General features: G+C 34.7%; 1 protein-coding gene across 3 annotated transcripts in view; it reads left to right on the plus strand.

The window, feature by feature from the left end:
* LOC150093688 (uncharacterized) overlaps positions 1–21,161 on the plus strand; it is a 60,823-nt gene that overhangs the window by 16,848 nt on the left and 22,814 nt on the right. The window contains exon 2 of one of the 3 annotated variants that reach the window (XM_090413096.1): positions 16,520–16,600. The exons of 1 other annotated variant lie outside the window; for it this stretch is intronic. In XM_090413096.1, the coding sequence (XP_090269222.1) occupies positions 16,520–16,600 (81 nt within the window). Of the gene's footprint in view, positions 1–16,335; positions 16,601–21,161 lie in introns of those variants that run through there. One more of the 3 variants, XR_016550328.1, reaches the window with a different exon arrangement.

Consider the following 21,161-nt stretch of genomic DNA (forward strand, 5'->3'; position numbering starts at 1 on the left):
TCCATATTCTAATTTTTCCCACAAATACACAGAATCGTTGATGACCTCAAAAAGAGTAACTTTCGGGATATCCATAATATACGGTATGATTGTTATTTATCTTGCATTTAATAACATTTTCACACATTGTCGAATTTAAACTTTTCTTAGCATTGCATAAAAGACTTCTGCATAAATTGGAGACGATGGGTTGGGGTTACACAATATCATCATGAATAAGAGAATGGATGAATGACAGATACCAAAAAGTGGTATATCAAAGCTATCAAAGAATTGGCAGTCCATCCGCCACAAGCAGGGACAGGTAATATCTCCTTATCTCCTGTCCCTTCCTCTCCATCTTCTAGCTACCAATCTGCTGTTGAGGAAGAGGATTTGTTTCTCAGACTGACATCATTTCCAGTAAAGTAATACTACCATACCTACGCGCTTCAATAACTATCTTCGTTCCGAAGAAAGAAACTTCAAGCTGTGCATCAGAATTTAGAGCTATTACCATCTCCCCCTGTGATACTTAGACTCCATCATAAAATCTTAGTTAAACGACTTCAGCAACATATACAGCATGATTATAGACAGAGAGCTTTTGTCCCTTCGGACGGCTGTTCTAAAAATATATATCTTCTTTCTTCTCTTCTCTCTGATTCCCGACGCAGCCTTAAGCCTCTGTATATGGAGTCGCTGGACCTCCAAAAGGCCATTGATAGCGTCTCCCTTCCTGCTTTCTTTCGAGCGCTGTCTATTGCTGGATGTCCAGAACTCTTTCTTTCCTATGTTATGGAGCTATACTTGGTGAGCTCCATCACTATCACTACAGGATTCCGTGCGACTTCTATTCCCGCAGTGCGGGGCGTTCGCCAGGGTGATCCTCTATCTCCCCTTCTTTAACTGCGTCATAGATGAGTTTCTTCATTCTTTTCCTAGCCATATAGGCTACTCTCTAGGCGCTTCTTCCTTTAATGCTATGGCCTTTGCGGACGATCTTATTCTCGTAGCCTCTGCTAAGGTAGGCTTGCAGGAACTCCTTGATCGGGCAGTTGACTGTTTCTCTGTTCGAGGCCTTTCTATTAATGTAGAGAAGTCCTGCTCTTTAGCTCTTGTCCCCTCTGGTCGTAACAAGAAACTTAAAGTCGAGACTATAGAGTTTTCCCTGCACGGGAGGCCGTTGCATGCTTTGACCATCCTAGAAGAGTGGAGATACCTGGGTATCATGTTCACCCCAAAGGGAAGGTCTTCTGTCCCTTCTGTCCTAGAAACTGGGATCGCTCCTTTGATGAAAGCTCCTCTCAAGCCCCAGCAAAGACTGTTTCTCCTTTCCCGCTATCTCCTACCTCGCTTTTACCACAGGTTGGTGCTTGGTAGGACATATATCTCGGTACTGTCCCGAATGGACAGGACTATCCGTTCAGCTATGAGATCATGGCTCCGACTGCCTCCTGACACTCCTACTGCATATTTCCATGCGAGGGTGAAGGATGGTGGGCTCGGGGTTCCATCACTTAGATGGGTGATCCCACGCCTGCGGCTGTCTAGAATCTCGAAATTAGAACTATCTTCTTCCCCTATCTGCAGAGAGACTTTCTATAGCCCATTAATACAAGAAGACTTTAGGTGGGCTAAAGGCTGGTCTCGTTATCAAGGTACCTTAATTGAGTCAGCACCTACAAAACACAAAAGATGGGCATCTCTGCTGCACTGTTTTCTAGATGGTGCTCCTTTAAAAGAGTCACATCTGGTGCCTCTCCAGCATGATTGGGTAAGGGATGGCACCAGACTTCTCTCTGGGTTGGAGTATATTGACCTTATCAGGACGAGGATCAATGCCCTACCCACTCGAGCCTGCACTGCTCGATGGAGCAGTGCGACTCAAACTGTAGGGGTTGCTGCCACTACAGAGACATTGTCTCATATAGCCCAGTGTTGCTTCCGCGCCCATGGGGTCCGCGTGCGGAGGCATGACGCCGTGGTCTCCATTCTGAACAACAGTTTTTTGGGAGACCGCGGTGGAACCACATTATAGGACCTCCGCGAGTTTGCGTAAGCCAGACTTAGTGATTTAAAGAGATGGTGATGTTTGGGTAGTTGATGCCCAGGTGGTGGGAACAGGGCGTCCTTTAGTAAGATACGGGAGGAACATCCGGCAACTCCGAGGTTTAGCAGCGCCACCATCTCTTTACATGACGTATGGAGCGCGGATAGTTATGAGGACTTAAAACAGCTTGGGCTTACGCAGAAGGATATAAAAGTTCTTTCCTTGAGGGTCCTACAAGGCACACTGGTGGCATGGCGTCGCCACCAGAGAATACCTATAATGATAACTAGAACAGGCATAGGGTAAAACACTTTTAAAGACTTAGGCCTATATCATGTCTGAACATGGTGTAAGGGTAGTACTGCCCATAACTAGTACAAAGATTAATAATAATAATAAAAAAATTAAATTAAATTAAATAACAAGTGGTGTACCACAAGTATCAGTGCTTGGTCCACTATTATTCAATCTGTACATTAATGATATTGGGAAGAATTTGACAAGTCACATACAGTTATTTGCTGATGATGCAAAAATAGGTAGGATAATCCGGAATTCTGCTGATATGCAGTCTTTGCAGAACGATTTGAATAGGCTGGAATTGTGGGCATGGGATAGTGGGTGTCAGTTTAATGTCAGTAAATGTAAAGTCATTCATTTCGGCATACGACTCAAAAGATAATTGCAATACTGAAACGAACATTCACATGTAATAAAGATAAGGATGTTATTTTGCCTCTTTACAAGGCCTTGATAAGACCTCACTTGCACTATTGTGTGCAGGTCTGGTTTCCGTTGTGATTCTGATATATTGGAGAGAGAGAGAGAGAGTACAAAGGAGAGTGTTAAAAATGATATCAGGATTGTGGAATACTGATTATGAAGACAGATTGAGAATTTGTAGACTGCAGACACTAGCAAACAGGAGAAAGAGGGGTGATATGATTGAGACTTGCCTAGCTTAGACTAACCTAGCCAAGAAGGGTGTGAAGGCTAGATTTTTCTCTTAGAGGGTGGTGCGTGATTGGAATGGATTGCCATTGGATGTTGCGAGTGCAAGCAGTGTGAATGAATTCAAGAATAAGTGTGATAGCTGGTGTGTGTAATATGTGGCCTCCCTCGATGAGTCTCTGACTCCGAGGTCTCTCTTATTACTACTACTAATAATAATAATTGCAGATGACACGCTTGCTTGAAAGATTAGTCAAAGTTGAACTAAAGAAAACGCTGGAATCAGAAGCAGGCAGATGGTAACTTTTTTTTTGATTGGCTAAATGTGAAAGAATGCTTTATATAAATGTAAGTGTAAAATATTTTTAAACAGAGTTCATTTCCTTTGATTTAAATGTGGCATTTTTGTTGAATATCATCCGATTTAAAAAAGAATAAAAACAAGATCCACCTTCTGTTATGATGTTGACCTTTTTAGTGACTAACCTTAAATGAATTTCTTTAAAAGAAATGAAATGGCGCCGTTCCAGAAATATATCATTTATCGCAGCTGTTCCCATGTCTGAAGTACAGTAGAAAGGGCATCTTTGACTGAGAACCAGCTGCAGTCTCGTGCTAACATACATTTAATAAGTTCCGAAGACCACTCGGTTCAATCATCTGACACCATAATCTATTCAGCTGTTTAGGTCATTATCAGCTCTTCCTGTCAACATCGAAATGAATTCCACAAACACTAGTGGATTTGTATTTGATGTTGCCGTCTAAGCTTCAGCAATTCGCAATCAAAGATGGACACTTCAGTGTTCATCAGTAGGTCAATTAATCCACAACGCAGTATATTAGTTAAATAATTGTCTTCATCTCTAAACTGCTTCGTTTGGCTGTATTTTTATATTTGAATGTTTTGCTATTCTAACGCTGTACTTAGATTTGTCAATATTGTGGCACATCTTTCAAGTTTAAAATCTTACGAATACGTACACAGATGAAGGTGAAAAGCCCTTAATTTCCATTAATGTCCACGAATTTTTAGAGCTCTCTCCTTACTTTTCTCTCAGCAAACAGAGATTTTTCCCTTATTCCACAAAATGTAATTAACATGTATGAATATGATAACTACTACATTTACAACAGATCTCAAACAGGTGTCATGGATATTGTAAAATACATTAAACAGGTAAGTGGAGATGGGCTGGCCATATTGCCAGATGCAGTGACGGGAGATGGACTAGAAAAACAACAGAGTGGAGACCAATAGATGGAGCAAGACAAAGAGGAAGACCGAGAAGAAGGTGGAGGGATGAACTGGAACAAATTGCAGGAGTGAGATGGATGGGAGGGGCAGAAAACCGAGTGGTCTGGAAAATCATGAGGGAGACCTTCGTCCTGCAGTGGACAGAACCAAAAGGTTGAAGAAGAAGACACTTACAACAAGACTTCATCTTCCTTTGTTCACCGCTGGCGTTATCCATGGTGTCCTAAATATACTTATTCCATATTGGCCAGACAAAACAAAACTGCGTCTTATTTATTTATTTTTTATTAAAATATTTCAAAGTAAGTTATGACATGTTTCTGTCGGTCTTGTTAGTTAAGTAGTTAGCATATTTGTTCTCTAACCAATAGGCTCGAATCCTGCTGTAGGCATGGTTGTTTGTAACTGTCTTTAGGTGGTGGGAGAAGAGCTTCATCAGCTGTGGTGAGATCACCATTGCCACACTTAGTGGAAGCCTGAAATGGATTGAAAAAATTCCATGTTTGGTCTATAGAGCAGAGTTTCCGAAGTTTGGGAAGAAAAATTTTAAAAACTAAATAAATACAAAATAATAATACAATTATTAAGCTATCCACGTTCCTAGTGTACTAGTATGGGTTTACAATGTTTTGTGGGTGGAATTTACATAAAAAAAAAAGAAACCAATCGTATCTAAATAATAATTATTGAATTCGCTGGTGTGCACGTGCTTCGCTATTTCAAAATTAAATATTATTGAACACAAGTTTCTGAGCTTTACTTAATGCATTTATTTCTCTTGTTTTTAAATTCCTGAAAATGCTATTAAACATAGAAACTTAGCCGTTAGCATTTTACCAGTTAATTCCATAACTATCATTTAATTATTAATTAATCTCTCCTTGTTTGCTTTACTCTCTTGAAATAAAAAAGTCACAAATAAGTTACAGTTATCACAAAGCTATTTTGATGGCTATTATTAAACGAACAAATAAATTATTTTACGAAGTAATAAAATCAACCGAAGTTAGGTTTTAGGTTATTTCTGAACCTACACAGTTAGGTAGGATGGTACTAAGTTTCTCCTTCCGATTTTTCGGAAAATTTGGGGTTTATAATTTCCCTTGCGAGCAAGATGGGTTCAACAAACTCTTACTGGCATGTCGCAAAATTCCCAAAGATAATAAATAAAGTAAAATAAAATCAACGCTTTCGATCAACACCAAAAAAATGTAACAGTGTGCTTTGTCATATGCTGGTTAAGAAAGGTTAATGGACGGCGATCGAAGCGGTAATCGTTTATATGGGTGTGTCGTAAAAACACAAAATGTCTCAAACAATTTTCCTTTTCGGATAATAGATGGCGCTGGCCGCTACAAGCGTGAATGACCTATATGCTTTTTTTTAGTTTATTTTTTTTTATACTTAAGCTTTTGATTCCGGTTCACACATACGATCGTTGGTATAAACAAACAAGAATCGATCAATACAACTAAGTATTAAATAAGTATTAAATAAGCACAGTCAACTAAGCATCAACAGAAATTAACTGGGAGTTTCTACCGAACAGACGTGTTCGGTAGAAAATTAATGATCTTATTACACACATAACGCCACCATATGTTTTAATTTTCTAATATCTCTGATATATCAATAAAATAGGATTAAATTTCGTTATGCAGCTAAGCGTTTTTTTAGATTCTTAGAATAACAAGTGCGATTCTGTTGGTGTAGCAATCACATCCACATAAAATAACAAATTACCTTGTCTCAGAGGGAGCTGGTCATATCGTTGCCATGGTAACAGAAGAGGGGAGGACCTACCTTGTGAGTTCTCAGCCGAAGTAGCATTCTGTGTTGGCGGAACTTTGGAAACTGCGTCCGTCATTGTGACCTTCGACTAACCACTGTTCAACAACAAAAAAAACTTAGAATTCTCTTCTTTGGCGATGAAATCACTTCCACCAGAAAACGAAATTCGACGGTGTTTAATCGAAAAGAGTTTTCTTATTCCTCGGGGGGAAAAAAAGATAACAGCGGATCCGTAAGAGAAGAAGGGGAAGCAGGAGCAAAAGATGATGCGCGCGAGCTGTGTATAGCCTATAACCCAGCAAGCATGGCGCCCAACAGTACCCTCATCTCTCCCAGCTAAAGCGAGAGCGGGAACCTGGCAGGGAGTGATATTGGCAGAGTTCCTACATAACTCGGTGGTGATGTGAGGCAGCTTGATTGTTTTGCCTTGGAAGAGTTCATTATATTCATATAGGGGTGGAATGACGGGACTCCCATCGTGCAACTGGTGCTTGTTAATATTAATAGTAGTATTGGAGGTAAGTAGCATGAGAGAAGGATAGTAAAAGGAAACGTGTCACTAGGTGAAAGGGGAAGTTTGGCCTAGAATCAACTCCACGTGGAGAGACAGGCAGCTGTTTCCTGGCTACGCTAACGGCATTTGATGATGAAAGAGAAAGCTGACGACATTAGTTCGGAAAATTCATAAATATTTAAAAACAGTGAATGAAAAAGTACGATATAATAAGTTGAGGAAACCGATGAAAGAATTCAGAAATGGACACTTCTCGTGAGACACGATTGTTCTCTTGGATGCCTTTGGTATTATATCCAAATAGTATCAGTTGACGTTTTACATCTGCCGAGATAGTCACAAAATATTATTTTTTCCTGCTACACAAGGAGGCGAACCAATTTCATTTGTTTTTTCGTCTATACTCATAGATACTTGAAGAGACGTCAAATACCGAAAATATGGCTATAAGAGAGGTGTATGGCTTTCCATATCTATTGGCATCGGTTGCTCAAGACCAGCTGTACTCGTTTCAAACCACACTAGCAGTCATTTGGGGATAGGAGCATTAGATCGAACTAAAATGTTTATTCCAACATCATTTCCGATGCATTTATAATGATTTTAAAAATTAAATGCTAGACCTTGGCTGGCAAACAAAGTATCGTGCATTTATTTAAACCTAATGTATCAAAAACTGTCAGAAAGAAGAGCATAAAAACATAAAAATAAAACTTATTGTAAATTCATTTGCTTGAATAACACATAAATCTTATTGGAAAAATAACTAGATGTTTTATTTAGCGAATAACTGTATGCTTCTTTAACACTCTCATCATATTTATTTATTTATTCGCGAAAATCATTCCAATATTTTGATTTATTATGCATGGTAGCATACCCAAATTCCATTTAAACTAAAGGAATTCGATGCATGCTTTATTCCAAAGGATGTGATAGCTGTTTAGATATCCAAACAGGTGTAAAGTAGCACACACACACACACACACACACACCTACAGATGTGTTATCTACTTTTACACGTGGATTTATACGGAGATACTGTTGTAATACCTTTCGCATCTCCTTCATTTCCCACATTTCCATACGGAGCTCCATCTATTGATTTTTCCTAGTCGATCCAGGCGCAAGGTTATTTCGCTGTTCGCGTGTCCATTACTCCCTCCTCCATCTTTCTACACGAACTATAAAGAATTGTGTATACTCCAACAGCTAAGTTTTGTCTGACGAGGACATTACCATCCCAGGATATCTGCCAACAATGTTACTATTGTTATCTAGCTTCTACCGTGGATGACAAAGTCAGTCTCGCTATTGCTGTGTTTGTGTATACCTAAAAATAAAATGATGTGGAAAATCTTCTCGCGTACACACGTGTTGTGTGGTAAGGTTTTTTTTTTTTTTCCGTTTACTTTTTGATTTGGTGCAGGGAAAAAAAAAACTGGGGAGATTTTTTTTTTTACAGGAGTTCAGTCAAACAGAATATGGAAAGAAAATTTACTAGAATTTATTTATACTAAACAACAAAATCTATATTATCAATGAAACTATTAATAAACCTTTCGTGATGACTGACTGCATAACATACTAAATGAAGTCATTAGGAAAATTTATCAACTATGAGTGTTGTCGAAAATTGAAGCAATTGAATATCTTAGCGAAAGTTTCTTTCTAAATCTTAGCAGATCATATCTACGTTTTCCAAGAAAATCATTCAAAAATTGTAAATTATAAATATAGACATTAAATCGTCTAAATTAGATTTTTCAATTGTTTGTAATAATCAGAATATTCTATTGTTTGTAATAATCAAAAAAGTAAATAATTATTTTTTTATTTTAAATAATTAAAAAAATATAAATAATAATAATAATTACATTAATACATATATTTATTTATATATTATTTTATTTAGATTATTATAATATTTATAATTATTTTTAATTAATAATTATTTTAATTAATAATTAGTTTTAATTATTAATTACTAAAATAAAACTAAATAAAATTATTCTTAAACAGATTATTATTTATTTTATAATCAATGAAAGTATTTCATTAGTAGTTTTAATTACATTTAGAAATAAATTTAATAAAAACTGCTATTTAAAAATAAAGTATTAATACTCTATTTGTAAATATAAATAAAATTAATAACCTAATCATACAGTGTATATAAATATGTAATTAATAATCACAATAATGATATTTTGAAATGCATATTATTACATTAATGGCATATTAACAGCAATCTTAAAATTATAACAAAAGTAATATTTTTAAGGAGATAAAAACTTGTGTATCATTTCTCACAAATGCAATTTTAATACAATACTTTTGCCATATTTGCTTATTAAGAAAACCAGAATATTTGGTATCTTGTACTGAAACAAAAATAACATTTTATTTTATTTATTTATTTTTAATACTAATACGAACTTGCATTTCGTTTTTTCTTTCCATTCAACCAATCGAATCAGTTGATACATCAGTAAACAGTTTTGTTAATGCTTGTTTTATTTCAGGAATCGTTAACATTCTCTAAACAAATTTTCTTATTATATAGTGATTAAAATTCAATTTTAGTTCTGCCTTCCCCAATTTGAATATCTAAGATTATTAATAAAGTTTATTTATAGTTATATTTAAAATATAATTATTAAGTAAATAGAAAATAAATTTTAAAAAATTGAGAAATATAATTATAATACCTGATACACCTTTTAATTACTAATATGCACTATTTTATTAAAAATTTCCAAAATATGCAATTTTTTCAGGGTGAGATGCGATGATTAATACCCTTGGAGGGTAATGGATGGCAATGCTGTAGCCAATGAAGTTTTAACTGAGGCTCGGCTATTGCTGTTACCCTCCTGCCATGAGTAGAGATTTAATAGCTCAATAACACCTTATCCCTACACTGTCCTCTACAGATAACGGGGAAGATGAAAAGCATTCTTGCTTCGCCCCTTGAAGCCAGTCCTGAACACAAACAAGGCCTCTAGTCCTTCCACATCTATTGTGTTAAAAAATTGCGCACCAGAACTAACATCTATCCTGTATCACCTATTCAATTGCCATCTACCCGAGAATATGGAAACAGATCCACATCCAGCCCATCCCAAAGAAAGGTGATAAAAGTCGCCTAGCGAACTACCTTCCAATTACTCTCACTTCTGCTCTCTCAAAAATTATGGAGAAAGTCATTAATAACCAACTCTGGAACCATCTAGAGACATACCAACTAATCAGTGACCAGCAGTATGGATTCTGCCACTCGCGATCTACATCTGATCTTCTTGATGATACTACTCACCTCTGGACTCGGGCTATAGAGAAATTTGGAGAAACTCACGTGGTTTCCTCCGACATATCAAAGGCATTTGATTGGGTTTGGCACAGGGAACTACTCACCAAAATGTCATCTTATGGTCTGCCTTCCCCAGTCTGCAACTGGACCGCCAACTTCCTCACTGGTCGCTCACTTCGTCTTATGATGGATGGTTTACTTTCCTCAGATTTCCCCACCAATGCAGCAGTACCCCGGGGTTCTGTTCTTTCACCCACTCTCTCTCTTCCTCTTGTATATAAATGAGCTGCTCTCTCAGACTTCCAATCTTATCCATAGCTTTGCTGACAATAGTGCACTCCATTCCTCATTTTCATTCGAGACTCTTGTGAGTGCTCAAATATTAGAATCCTCAAGATCTACCACAACCAGGGACTCAGAGCTCCTAGCTATATCTATCCTAGTGAAGCAAGGACAGCCTCTTAAACTTTCATGCCACCGAAACTCAGTTCTGTCTGATATCTTGCAACACGTAGAAGGAGTTCGCATCCCCACCCCTTTACCTTCCGTAATACTCAGATATCCAAACACGATCAGATTTCGCTTCTCAGACTGACCTGCACCTCAAATATTTCCTAGCATAATCGTATTTCAACTATAGCTTCTGCAGCCGCCAAAAAACTTAGTGTACTTTTTGGCGCAGGACACTACTTCATACCTTTACAGCTGCTAGCTCTATACAAAGCCCAAATCCGCCCAGTCAAAATCCTCTCTAAGATTGCTCGATTCCATCCAGAAGAGGACAATCTGGCTAATTAATGATCCCTATCACACAGACCCACTTCAAGCCCTCTCTCATAAACATTCAATTTCTGCCTTTTCTAACAGATACTTTCATGGGCAGCGCTCTGCTGAATTGGCCACTATTATTTCTCCACTCTCCTCCAAAATCATTAAAACAAGAGCTACTGCTAACCAACATCCTTTTACAGTCCATCTTAAAACTCGCCGAACCAACTTCACTGTTTCCTCTTTTATTCCATGTACTTCTGTCCTTTGGAACAGTCTCCGCCTTCCCCAATATTACAACCCTCAGCTATTCAAGCAAAATGTGAACAGACTCCTCGTTTCTTTTTATATTCCTCTTGCCCACACTCGGTACTAGTGTGCTATAGGTCTTGTGGCCTTTAGCGCGTGGACCAGAATACAGGGTGTTCGGGATAAATTTGACATATTTATAATTAATTATATTTTTCCGTAAGTTACATGTATTAACACACACTTCTCTTCATTTAAAAGTTTGGACCCTTCTTCATTCACATACAAGATGTCAGAAAGGATGGATAGCTGGAACCCACCTGAATCATGGAAGAGAATAACTTGTATCATGATGATTCGTGCCCGCCATCAAAATAAGGATATTACGACTGCTGCCCAATGCTCCCTGAATACAGTAAAAACAATCAGGCATGAACTAGAGACTTGCAATGGTGACTACGAGGATGTATCAAGAAGAAAGATCCCTAGCAGACGATCTGATTGCGTTCGTACAGCAGAATTCCTCGCAAATCTGCAGGAACAGGTGTTGAAGAACCCTGGCATTGGAATTCGGGCTTTGTTCGTGGAGTTGCTAACTGTAGTCAAGCCCTGGATAACAAGGGTAGGCAATGGTAGGCCGTATGTATGGCAGCAGGATTCGGCCCCTTGCCACACCTCTAGGAAAAGTCAAAAATGGTTGTCTGAAAATTTCTACGACTTCACCAGTCCAAATCTTTGGCCTCCAAACTCCCCAGACCTTAACCCCATGGATTATTTTGTATGGGGCGCAGTTGAAAAAGACACCAATCGCACTTCCAGTAATACAAAAGCCCAGTTAATGGATAAAATTAAAACAGTTTTTGCGGCCCTTCCCAGGGAGACTGTAGCATCAGCTTGTTCGAGGTTCCGAAGCAGAATTGAAGCTGTGATCGATGCTAATGGTGGTTATTTTGAGTAAATCTTGTTGATAGTATTGTAATTAACTCTGCCTGTAATGTTTTTTTTGTCAATTCATTAAATTTAATAGATACAAAGAAGATTTTCTTTTTCCTTACGAAACTGTCAAATTTATCCCGAACACCCTGTATATAGTCCCAGGATCAATGCCTTATTGGAGCGACAAACTCCAATAAAACATTGATCAATGAAAAATCCTGGATATTCTTTGAGTAACAACAGGTCTTCAGGAAATCTCTACTTGAGGTTTATTTACAGAAGTTGGTAAGTTCAAATACATCGGTGGTGGTATTCTTAATGAATAAAAATGAGAGATCATGACCAGATGTCCCAACAAATATTGCGAAGCAGCAACAACTAACGTCAAAAACTATAACCACTATCGACAGATAATAACATTGCAATTATATATATATATATATATTTTTTTTTTTTTGACAAAGAGGTTTGTATCTAAAAAAAACTTTCAAAAATTGAGTTATGTTTTTTAAAAAAAAAACTTAATCATATTTTTAAAAATTACTTCAAAAATTTTGAATGGTATTAAGAATAACATAATAATCATCGAAGGATGCTATGCATCTCTTTTGCTAACTAATAATTTCCTAACCGAACAATTGAAGAAGAGATGATTTCAGATTATATTTTAAAAGTTGTGTATTAAGGTTAAATAAAACACTGCTTTTGAATTTTAAAGTTTAAATATTATTTTTATTTTACATATTTTTGATATTTAGAGAAAACACCATTTTTATATTTGAAAGATTTTTTATTAAGTTGATAGAAATGGGAGATTGTTGACATTAATTAAAATTAATTAAAATGTTTTCGTTAAACATTTTCGTAATATGCGTAAGCCATTGAGCACGAAGCCTTTGTAAATGTGGTGTGTGCATGTATTTGACTATGAACAAATAATACTAAATACACTAGCGTCCAAAAGCTAAGGACGAACTACATTTTTACCTCTATATGAAATGTTCATGTATTCTAGATGGTATACTTTTTCAAGGCATCTTAAGATAAATTTTCTTTAAGTTTAACTATTGGAGCATGATACCTCCAATATCGGGCAGGTTACATTTGACTAATTCATTTGCTTGCCTATTATTCATTCTAACACACGCCTGATCTTAATTCTACCAATCGATATCTGTCTCTTCAATCAAGAGTAGTGCTTCAAAAGAGCAAAAACAAACAAAAAAAAAAACTCCTAAAGAGCAGTAGATCGTTCCGACAGATTCGCGGAGACTGATGGGGATATCGATAAGGGGGAAATGGTAGAAGTGAATTTTCTGTTGTAGCAAACATATAATCACAGAAGACAATCCCATGCAAAGTCTAAATATTATCATAGAATTTTTTAGCTGCAACAGGATGAACCAGTGCCATTAATATGTTTAGTAAAAAGCAATTTCACTGAAATTGCCACACAGATCATGCGTCAGCGCTTATACACAATGCACCAATGGAGATACCTGAACAAAAAATCGGAAATAACTATTTATAAATTCTTCTGAAATGACAAAGAGTAGAAAAACAAACAAACTGAAAAAAAAAGAAGTAAAAGTCAACGAAAGATAAATATTTCTGATATTAAAAATAGTGATTATAGACCATGTTTGGCATCTGAAAAGAAGTTTATAAACTTGTGATTGTGATGTTCGTCAAACGAAAAATGGTTGCAACAGAACCCGAATGTAAATATAAAAAGGAACCCTTAGGCAAAGTTAAATACTACGAAAAAATAAATACTTCTGGATAGAATAGGAAGAAAAATGTTGAGATGAAGTTTGGATATAAAAAGAAAACAAAAAAATAAAGAAATATGAAGAATATCCTGGATATTAATCGAAGAACAAAACAAAGATGAAAAAGTAAAAAACAAAGGAGAGAGAGAAAGAGAGAGAGAGAGAGAGAGAGAGAGAGATGTTTATTTGAAGGGCACATACATACTTCCAAGGACGCATTTCAACTGGAGACTAGCACGTGACAGATCACCTCATCAAAATAAAAACAGTGAAATGGGAGATCGCACATAAGACAAAGTTCTTGTTGTGCAAGTCAAGCGAAACAAGGAAATATCTGTTTCATTGCTCTTAAATCGTTCGATCATAAATCTGAACTTCAAAATCGACTTCATAGAAAAGAAATCATTCTCAGAACGACTAGTACAAGGATATAACGAGTGCCAAACCAACATTAATTACTTCGATTGTTCAATGCATGTTCCACATTCGTGATATATAGCAAATTACTATGTTCACTAAAATTAAAAATGCAGGAGAAAAAAAGAAAATGAGAAAAATAATCTTCATCGTAAGGGGTAATGTAGAATAAATGTGTTCTTCTTAACTCTAGATATTCTCAAGTGAAGCTGAGGTAATCTGTCTCAGACGAAGATGATGGGAGTTCTCCATCCCAGCATCTCTGGCTTCTTGTTCCTCAAGACAGGCGAATTGGTTAAAAAAACACACAACTGACGGTTATATAAAACTATGTATATAGAATTAACCACCCTTTCCACGAAAATTAATTACTTTTATGTGGCAGGAGAATACAGAATTAATTCAATACCAATTAATAATAATTCAATACAATGAACGCGTTATATTAAAATAGTAGATTTTATAATATGAAAAGAGCGATACGTAAGTGTATTTAGCCTAACTGGACTACATGTACACATTTGATACAGATGACCTCAATGCGTGCAGGTACAAGTAGCGGAGCGACATAAACAAAATACAGAATTCACATCAACTTCGTAACAAATTTAAATGAACGAAATTTAAAAGGCTGCTTTAGTTCACTCCGCTCGGGCCGTATAAAAATTATTCTCTTTAACTTTTAATAAAGGGATTACAGTAGTTATTTTGTTATTTTTAAAACCACACTTAATACAAACGCATGGCTCCATACTTTTGGACAGCAAACATCCCCATACTTAGATTTTTTTTTTTCATTAAATAAGCATGCCATCTGTTTTGAATATATTTAAATATTTTTATCGGAATATCTTTACTTTCACTGAATAAATTTACAACCATTGAAAACACAAAAATGGAAACAAAGTTGTATTGAAATTTTAGGGACAAAAAATGCACGCATTTATATAAAAGTTGTGAAGCACCTTTAGAAGCAACGAAGGCATTGGAATATTCTGCCAACGACGAAAATCTGGAGATGACAAAAAAATTTCCAAAAAAAATGTGAGTTGTGATATAATAGAAGTGCGTTTCGGAAGCGTGGTGTCCAATAGCTCTGTAAAAAGTGTGATGTCATCACGCAACCAATTCTTGTAGAGCACGACAAGGTGAGACACACACACACTCATGTCTACTTCTAAACCACTTAAACCACTACAGAACGTAATTTTAAAAAAAAAATCTCTTTTTCAGGTTAAAATTATGATAACACATGCAGTTTCAAAAATAGTATTCTTTAGTGTTTATTAAATTTAAATCGAATCGAAGAAGTTGTAAATGGTATTTTATATTAGTGTAATTCTTAAAATGTCCTTCACGTGTCTCTTATTTATAAACAGTCATTATTTGTGGTCTCTTGTTTTCAAAGTTCCTGGGGAACATTAATTTAGGATAATGGAATTCTGTGGCCTCATAACAGTTGAAACAAATATTCAGATATATGCCACAGGTCCCTTGGAAGTATGTTTAATTATCACACGTGCAATATTTATGCTTCTTTTTGCGCTCCAAATCCCACTAAGGACTGCACGCAAACTACAGATTATGACCTCCAGCTGTTCAGCTAGGAAAGTTTTAGTGTTGTTTTGCTTTCTTTGTTTGACACCAGTATAAAAAGGTGACTATTCTATGGTCAAAGATTTTTTTTTTTTTCATTTTTATTTTCAGGAAGGATTTGCTAAGATTAAATTTTCAGATATATTGTTTGGCCATGCTGGGAATGGACTCTGTTGGCAGATTTAAGAGGAAGTTCATTGATAAAAACAATTTACAAGGAAACAGAAATAAAATGATTCGGTTCAAACAGAAACCAACCTTCGAAAATATAAAGTCGTTTGAGGATTTTTCATAGTACAGGAATTTCCACCAGTCTATTTATAAACAGTCGTTCTCGCTAACATTGAGGAAAAATCAGATTTTTGTAGATGTTTCAACTATAATTTTATGGGCTGAATACATTTACATCGTTCTAAATAATGACGTTATATAAATAATGACGTTATATATATAAATATATATAAATAATGACGTTATATCTTAGTTGTAAATAAAGGTGCTATTTCAACATATTTTATTTGGGATGCCATAAGGTGTAGGCTGACAACAAAAAAATTGTTTAAATTTAATCAAATTATATTACAGTAATTAAAAATGAACGGTAAACACCCTTTCTTCATCATGTAATTATGCGCACAAGACGTCTTGGCAAATAGCCCAATAGACTGGTTGCCTTATTTGACTGGTAAACAGTTTAAAGTCGTCACTTACGGTAGTCGGTATATGTGAGAGGGAGAATATATGCAGATGATGAAATTAATTTCTTGCGCCGATAGGCGCAATTTTTTATTTTTTAGTGCGCCTTTATAAACAATATTAAAATAAATGCAATGATCACTTCAACAGCACTAATTATTTAAAGATAAAATTAACTCTTCCTGAGTTTTTTATACTTTTAACACTATTATGCAAATGTTCTTAGGAAAAGGTCAATCAACCTGAGGGCTTATTGGACCATTTTGTGTGGCTCGTCCATATGTATGTCATGCTGCTATTGTATCATGTAAGTTATACTGTAAGCTATATTGTTAAGTCCCGACGTTGAATGTTAACTACCAGCTACGATATATATATATATATATATATATATATATATATATATATATATATATATATATATATATATATATTATATATATATATATATATATTATATATATATATATATATATATATATATATATATATATATATATATATATATATATATATATATATTATAAGTATAATTTTGTAAAAAAAAATGTAGTTCTAAACTTTTAATATCTTAAAATTTCTCAAATACTTCAAAAAAAAAAAAAAAAAAAACTTGACATTTAATATTCTGGTGTTTTATCTGAAATACCTAATCGCAATGCATCAAATAAATATTACTTTAAATTATTTTATTCCTATATATAGTTTAACATTTCTCAAATAATTTTGTGTTAGCATTTTAACAGAAATCATTACTACCTACGCTTGAAACTCTTTTCGATAGAATTACTATAAAAGCTATATTATGAAAAATAAAAGGTGTTTTTTTAATGTTTATACTGTTGCTCAAAATTTCTAAAATAATTTAGAAAATCTTCAAAATTTAAAATTTAATATAAAATTCCTTATTGTTTAATATAAAATATTTAATTTTAATGGACTAATTAAATATTATATAACAGTACTTTTACACGTTTCCAAATCATTAGTCAGGTTATTCTTAGTAGTACGCTGAAAGAAAAGTAGTCGGAGATTCGCAAAAGGTCAACCTGTTATAACAATTAAAAATAAAATAAAATAAAATAAAATAAAATAATAATAATAATAATAATATATATATATATATATATATATATATATATATATATATATATTGAAAACTTTCAAAAAAATGTTACGAACAGCTGAAAAGACGGGTTTTTATTATTATTATTATTATTATTATAGCCTAGAGGACTTAATTTTGCATCGTAAATTTATAGAAATACAAGATATTATAAATGAATCATTATTTCCAAAAGTTTCAAAATTAACTGGAGCTCTTATGATATTCTCATAACCTTCGACATCGGAGTTGCCTTTGAAAAGAATACAAACGAACTCTGAGTGAAAGCGCTTATTAATGTTTTTGTTCATGATTTCACTGATCTGACAACTGTTTTTCGAATTTGGACTGTTGTTAAAGTTTTAGTTTTCCGTTAAAATTACAGAGGTAGAGGAAATGTAAAAGTAACATAGAAATATAAAAATAATGGAATAATTATATGTATTTCAATAATAATAAGTTAGATTATATTACGATACCTGTACATGTCGAAAACGTGTACGATGTTTCCCACGTGTTTATTGTGTTTCAGTTAAAAAATAAAAACTTTTTTTTCAAAAAAAAAAAAAAAAATCAAATATAATTTACAATCAAATGCTGGGGAATTTTGCACGACGTAAAATTTGCAAAATGACTATGTAATTCTTTAACTGCTGGAATGAGCAAAATTAAATTATTTCAAAAACAAATATCACAGTTTAATAGTTAAAATAATAATAATATAAAGTTAAAATGATTCGAAACTAATGCATAATTTTAGTCACAAATGACAATGAATGATCGATCTACAGCACATAAGCCAGCTGGTATGGAAAAATGATCTGTCAATCTTTAAAGTACTATTCATATTCGCATTTCGTATATGACGTTTAATTCATTGGTATAAGAATCGAGGACAGGACGTTTGGACTATGTATACTGTTCATAATTTTCCCCCTAATTCTAATACTGAAATGAGCAAATGATTTTTAAAAAAAATAGTAAAACTGCAAATAGCAAACTTTATTAAATGCTATCCAACAAGATCAGAATTACTAGTTCGAATCGCTTGACGAAATTTTGCACGTGCAAAAGGTCCATTGAAACCAGGGGCGGCTCGTGCATAGGCACTGCAGCACCTCCAATTTTTTTTCTGGATATATAAATATATTTATTAATTTATTTATATTTGCTTGTAATATTTAATTTTATCATCAACAATCCTATCTTTTTACCAAAATCCACCTTGTAGCACTTAGGTGGGCGAAGGACGTAAGCAGCACTGTGTTTGCCATATTGCTACGCGTGCAAGCATATGCACGTCATAGTGAGATGCCAGCTATTAGCGTAATGCGGCACTGTCCGTCGCGCAGTTCCACTGTTGTTTGTATGCAGTTTGAGCCAGTAGTAGAGTATTCGTAGTGCTTATCGTGTTTACTCCGTCTTTTTAAATATTTGGACATTACAATTAAAGACATAACATTTGTTATAGTTTTTATTTCAGAACATTATTGGGGTTATGATAATGGATTTTATTTTTAAGTAATTTTGAATTATACTAAACTATAATTTTATCGATAATAAACAATATATTTTCATGAAACAAAACAAGAAGAATATATTTTATTTTTAAGTAATTTTGAATTATTCCAAACTGTATACTTTAATCGATAATAAACAATATTTTTCATGTTTAATTTTTTTCTTAATTTTTATCATAATTTTGATATTTTATCCAAACACGTATACACTGTCCTTACAGTGTGTATGTATATTTCGATAGTTGAAGCATCCCCACGATTTCAAGCCATGAGCCGCCACTGATTGAAACTAAAACTGGGAATGTCTGGACAGTGTTGTGTAAAGAATTGAAATACCAGTTTCAACAACGTCTTTTCCGAAAGGGTTGAGGAATTACTTGCAGGCAGCTGGTACAAAACGAATCTAATAGGCATTTTGAGATACGCTTCTTAAACACACATACACACACACACCCCATGTGTGTGTGTGTGTGTGTGTGTGTGTGTGTGTGTGTGTGTGTGTGTGTGTGTGTGTGTGTGTGTGTGTGTGTGTGTGTGTGTGTGTGTGTGTGTGTGTGTGTGTGTGTGTGTGTGTGTGTGTGTGTGTGTGTCATGCAAAAGGTGCTCAATTCCATATTTTTTCCTTGTTTCATTCATATTTGAATAAAATATTTTCATTGAAAATACTAAATCTGTACTAAAGAAAATCTTTCATCTTATCAAATGGTTTTCCCTTTGCAGTGACATTAATTTCCTAGCCCTTTCTCTGCAGTATCATTGAGGTCAATGTATATGTCTTCTGTAAGTTTAAGTATAACAATTCTTGTAAATGATTGTTGTCTCGTAAACATAGGATGTTATTACGAACAGGTCATCCTCTTTAACCTTTACTACTGTCTGCTGTGAAAGCTTTCTGACACACTTAGAGGATAATGGCACAAGGCGTGGGTTGCATTAGGAGACAGAATGAACATGCAGCAAAAATGGTGAAAAATGAAAATGGTACTCTTGTAATATCAGCTTTTGTATTTGTTGATCTACAATGCAGTGTAGACATAAATAGGGCCACTCGTATGCCACAGATTATCCATAGGTGTTATTATAAATATGGAAGAGGCTTAACAAGATGACGTCACAATCACGGAAATAGGTGTTGTTTAGTTTTGTCCACTGAATAGTTTACGTCATTTTGGGGTTTATCGATGTGGGACTGAAACGGAAATTGAGACTTTATTATACTTGTATTTCAAGGAAAGTGACTGATTACATTCAGGTCGCAGCCACGATGACAGGATGCGGTTATGTGGATCGGAACAATAAAGTTGAGAGGGATGCAGATTTATTTCGTAACTTTTGTGCAAAAAAGAAATAATCATTTCATCCAAAAAGCGAAATCTCTGTTTAATGTAGATTAAACAGAGGAAATTTTGGTATACAATATCTTCGTAATTAAAAAAAGAAAATAAAAATTTCTAATATTTCGAAATAACTTTAGTATCCTTTAATTCTGTGTCTTTTTTATATAAATTTAAGAAAAAAATTTTGATTCATTTTTACAATCTAATGGTGTATACTACGCGTGAAGTGTACTGCATTCTAAAATCATAATCTATTCTGTATATATAAAAAGAAAAGCCGAAATTTGAAACGTTTTTATGTCACGTTTTTTTGTCTCTTCATTGTTTTGAAACGTCCAACAATGTGTTTGCCTTCATGAGACAAACACATTGTTGTCTCATGTCTCGAGTCATCAGAATTAAAGAACCGGCTTACCAGCCTGGAACTAGCGGGGTTGGGCGCCATAGGCGCCAGGGAGACGACGACCCCCCCCCCTAGTTTTCTAATTTAAAAAAATAGTTTTCTATTGCCCTTAGAGACAACGTAGAAAAAGAAGTAATTCTTAGTGGAGTGAGCGCGAAAATATTTTCGACTAATTGGTTTCACTGTGAGATGATTAACTGTGGGAAATATTTTCTTAATCTTTCAATGAACTGGGTCTCATGGAGTGTGGAGTAATTAGCAGATTTCTTAAATCTGTAATTACTTCCTCTCATCTCGTGTTCTCTTTGCGTGTTAGGCTCAATACCACAACCAAGGCTTCCCAGGGAAAAAAAAAAAAAAAAAATTAATGCTCTCATGGACAAGTTAATTCAGTACTGCATTTATTCTCTGTTCAAAATACCTCTTCCAAGAAATGAAAAACTCGACTTCTGGAGGAAAAACCCTGCTACCTCCGTATGAAACCGGCTAACTCACCTTCCGAC

The sequence above is a fragment of the Typopeltis vanoorti genome, chromosome 23 (assembly GCF_054136105.1).
Source record: "Typopeltis vanoorti isolate ZY-2024b chromosome 23, IOZ_Tvanoo_1.0, whole genome shotgun sequence".
NCBI classification, from domain to species: domain Eukaryota; kingdom Metazoa; phylum Arthropoda; class Arachnida; order Uropygi; family Thelyphonidae; genus Typopeltis; species Typopeltis vanoorti.